Source organism: Epinephelus lanceolatus, chromosome 11 (genome assembly GCF_041903045.1).
Source record: "Epinephelus lanceolatus isolate andai-2023 chromosome 11, ASM4190304v1, whole genome shotgun sequence".
In the NCBI taxonomy this organism is placed as follows: Eukaryota; Metazoa; Chordata; class Actinopteri; order Perciformes; family Serranidae; genus Epinephelus; species Epinephelus lanceolatus.
In genome coordinates, this window is record NC_135744.1 from 15851058 (window position 1) to 15855453 (window position 4396).

At 39.3% G+C, this 4396-nt stretch overlaps 1 protein-coding gene across 1 annotated transcript in view; it reads left to right on the forward strand.

Annotated features, from left to right (window-relative positions):
• The window catches only part of myo7ab (myosin VIIAb), a 64561-nt gene that overhangs the window by 55039 nt on the left and 5126 nt on the right, over positions 1 to 4396 (forward strand). The window contains exons 40-44 of the mRNA XM_078172305.1: positions 433 to 590; positions 1825 to 1978; positions 2115 to 2270; positions 2371 to 2476; positions 4177 to 4290. Of these exons, the coding sequence (XP_078028431.1) occupies positions 433 to 590; positions 1825 to 1978; positions 2115 to 2270; positions 2371 to 2476; positions 4177 to 4290 (688 nt within the window). The remainder of the gene's footprint in view (positions 1 to 432; positions 591 to 1824; positions 1979 to 2114; positions 2271 to 2370; positions 2477 to 4176; positions 4291 to 4396) is intronic.

Sequence of the window (4396 nt, forward strand, 5' to 3'; positions counted from 1 at the left end):
AACCAGAGTGGAAATAGAGAACTTGGAACAATAAAATATTAATACTGACCTATTAACATATAGCCTATCTTGCTTTTGTTTGTTTTTTTAACACTGTCACTTTGTTAAGCAAACTGGGGACTTTTGCTCATGACATTCTCTGGCCTTTTTAGCTTGGTTAATGCATATTTTAGATATTTAGCTTACTGTGGCCAAAATTGTTTACAGAAACACGAAGTTCTTCATATATCTAGCCTCCTAAATTTGCTCCCAAAGTGCACCAGATTGATGTATTTTAACTTTAAAATAGTCAAACAAATTTGGGTATGGAAAAGTATGGAATTTTGAAATTCCAAATGTGTAGGAACCCTGATGTAAAGTGTATAGTTGCTTTGCAAAACAGTAGAAATGGATTGATTTTGCAAAAGCGTAAAAAACGTTGCATGTTACCAGGCCTCCTCCTAAGAGCACTCTGAGCAGGGTGATGATCTCTAAGAGCCGAGGGAAGGACCGTCTGTGGAGCTGCACCAGGGAGCCTCTCAAACAGCCTCTGCTGAAGAAAGTCCTGGCCCACGAGGAGCTTTCCCAGGAGGCCTGCCTGGCCTTCATAGATATCCTTCAGTGGAGGATGTAGGGTCTCTGTATTTGTGTTGTTTTTTTTATATCTTTACTCTCCAAGCCTTTTTCTTGTCTTTCTTTCTCACTGGAAGAATTTTTGCCAATTTTATACTTTCAGACCTTGAGTAAATGATATGGTCTGAAAACATTTACCGTCAAAATATGGAAAGCTAAATAATAGTGCAGCAGTTAGTGCTTAAAGGGAAAGTCTAGTGGTATTTTTCTTACTGTCAATAAATCCAATGAAAAGACCAAAACCAACAAAAGATTGATCCAATTAAAAAGCAGGATTGCCTTGATTGCCTGATTTAGTGAATAAATTCTGACTATTTTTTTTTTAAGATTGGGAGACATTGGAATTTAATGGAGCATAATGCATTCATTAGAGTAAAAAAAAAAATTACTCTGTTTTTCTGAATTTATAAGAATATCTCATTAATAAATAAAAAAAGGTCTGTGTGTAGCTTCTGTAGGAATTGGTAAAGGGAATTCAGATAATATATGTATTTTGACTGTTCTTCAACCAGAAAAAGAAATCAAATCTTTTTACAAATAGGGCTTTTTATATATTCTGTATATTTTTCTGATTATTAATAAATCCCATGAGAACACCGCAACCAACAATGGATATATCTTATCCCTCTGTGCCATAGAGCTGCACTGTTTTCCATAAACAATTAAAGACACATAATTGAGGCACATCATGTAATAGTAAATAATTAGAGTTCCCCTTTAATTCCTCCTTACCAGGTGTATTTATCCAAAATTTTTGACATTCAACCAGTTATGTTTTTTAAAATCTTTAAAATTAGTATATTATTCCTTTCATTGTCTTTTACAAATTCTTAAATAATCTAGTACTAAGGCTGCAGCTGCAACTAATCATTCTTCTAATTATTATCCTTATCAATTTATGTGCTGATTATATTCTCGATTACTAGTTTTGTCTCTAAAACAGTAGACAGTAGTGGGAAAAACAATTTGGATTCAGATTTTTCCAACGATCCTGTGTGGAGGAGGATCATTTTAATACATGCATCTGACAGTTAAGAAAATTCTTTTCACTTTTATTATGTTATCGTCTATAAAATGTTTATTTATTGCAGTAGGTTATTGCCAAAGAAACAATAACCTCCTCAATCAATCAAGTTTCTCTTCCACAAGTCAAAGGCGTCAGCTTCAGCCTGTTGTTGTGTTAACCGTTGATGTCCTTGACCTCGGCTCCACCTGTGATGAAGTATATGGGCGACTACCCGTCCAAACGAGTGCGTTCTGTCAACGAGCTCACCGATCAGATCTTTGAAGGAGCACTGAAGGCCGAGCCGCTCAAAGACGAGATCTTCTGTCAGATTCTCAAACAGCTGACTGACAATCACATCAAGTAAGTCTGAAGCGCACACACAGATTCAGAGAGAGAGATTTTATTTGTTTAAATGCATGTGTTTTATTGGAGAAAAGGTTGTCAAAAGAACACATTTTTACATTTATAAATATTGCTTGTGTGTGTGTGTGTGTAGGTACAGTGAGGAGAAGGGCTGGGAGCTGCTGTGGCTCTGCACTGGTTTGTTTCCTCCCAGTAACATCCTGCTGCCTCACGTCCAGAAGTTCCTGCAGGCCAAGAAACACTACCCGCTGGCTCCAGACTGCATGCAGCGGCTACAGAAAGCCTTACGGTAACACACACACACGCTTCAGATCCTCTTAAACAGCCTTTGTTCTACTGTGTTCAGACTAAATCAGTTTTCCGTCTCTCTTCTGTGTGATTTGTTGTAGAAATGGATCAAGAAAGTACCCTCCTCACCTGGTGGAGGTAGAGGCCATCCAGCACAAAACCACTCAGATCTTCCACAAAGTTTACTTCCCTGATGACTCAGACGAGGTCAGTGACAACTAATATCCAAAATATGTTATTACATTATATATAATAACAGCAGTTACTATAGACTGATACCGTACATGGGGCCTATATTGGCCATTAATGGGAAAAAAATGTACAGCAGCTGCTGCGTAGCGGTGAGTCATGGCCAGGCAGGAAGAGAAGTGAGAAATACAGGAGGGTCGGTCAGTAGACTTCCCAGGATCATAACTAACTCAGTATAACTCGAAAAACATCTTTACTTGAAAACATCTGAGAAATGAACTTTGAAATTTATTAGTGATTACATGCACGCTCGCTTAACTAAATACATTGTGTGTTGTAGCTACAGCTTCACTTGTTCTGGTACAGCCTGGATAAATTTAATGGAATAGAATATCTTTATTGTCATTGTACACCGAAAGTGAATGCAGCCTCCTCAGTACAAATATAGGTAAAAAGAGCTTCTAAAAACAATTACAAACTACACCAGTCAGCCAAAACACTGAAACCACTGACAGGTGAAGTGACTAACTTTGATTATTTTTTTCCAATGCATTGTTCTGCTGGGAAACCGTTGGTTCTGGCATTCATGTGGATACCACCTGACATGTTCCACCCACTCAAACACCGTTGCAGACCAAGTACCCCCCCTCATGGCAACAGTACTCCCCAATGGCAGTGGCCCCCCAGCAGGATAATAAACCATGCCACACTGCAAACCTCGCTCAGGAATGGCCCAATGGATGTGACAAAGACCTCAAAATGTCAACCTGGCCTCCAAATTCCCCAGATCCCAATCTGAATGAGCACCTGTGGCACATGCCATTAACCCACCTCTCAACCCACTGGACTAAATGGACCTGCCGCCAACGCACTGGTGCCAGACACTGCAGGACACTCCTAGAGATCCTGTGTCCATGCCTCGACAGGTCAGCGCCAAGTCCAATCCAAGGAGGTCCCACCTTGGATTAGGGGTACATCTGGGGTACCAGCACATCACAAGAATCCTTGAACAGATTGGGACCTGGCAAATTTAGAAGCCAGGTCGAAACTTTGAGCTTTTTGTCATGCTCCACAGGCCATCACTGTCATTGGGGAGTGCTGTTGCCATGAGGGGGGGTACTTGGTCTGCAACGGTGTTTGAGTGTGTGGCACATGTCAGGTGGTATCCACATGAATGCCAGAACCAAAGGTTTCCCAGCAGAACAATGCATTGGATCAAAATAATAAAAGTTATTCACGTCACCTGTCAGTGGTTTGAATGTTTTGGCTGATCGGTGTATATAGAAAAACAGTAAATAATATTACACTTAAAAAAAAAAAAACCCACTGAAAACACATGCAGGGCATTCCACCTATTGCTGCACTCAATCTTATTTCTGCAGTCAAGCCTTTGTGAATTCATTCAGTGCAGTTATGGCTTTTGGATAAAAGTTTTAACTTTTAATTGTCCCCACAGGATGATTTGCAGAGGTAATACAATATAAGAACTTTTGAAAATAGGAAAGGAAAGCTGATAATATAAGTACAATATGAAAACACAAAAATAAGCTGTATAAATATTGATAAGATATTAAAGATGTTTTTTCCTTCTGTAAACCTGCTACTGTGAATATATTTGCAATTAAAAACAGATGTCTCTCAGCTTCATCCTCTTACTTGTGTATTTTTTTGTTCTATATGCAGTATTTCATAAACAAGCAGCGTGTTTCTGTTCTCAGGTGTTTGAAGTGGAGTCAAGCACCAAGGCCAAAGACTTCTGCCACAACATCTCCGGACGTCTTATGCTGAAATCCTCAGAAGGCTTCAGTCTCTTTGTGAAGATCACTGACAAGGTGAGGACGGACTGAAGCCTGATTATCCAGATTCTAATAAATGTTTCATAACTGTGGACGTTTTCTTCAGTTGAACGCACAGCCGTAATAAATAATCACACAGTTC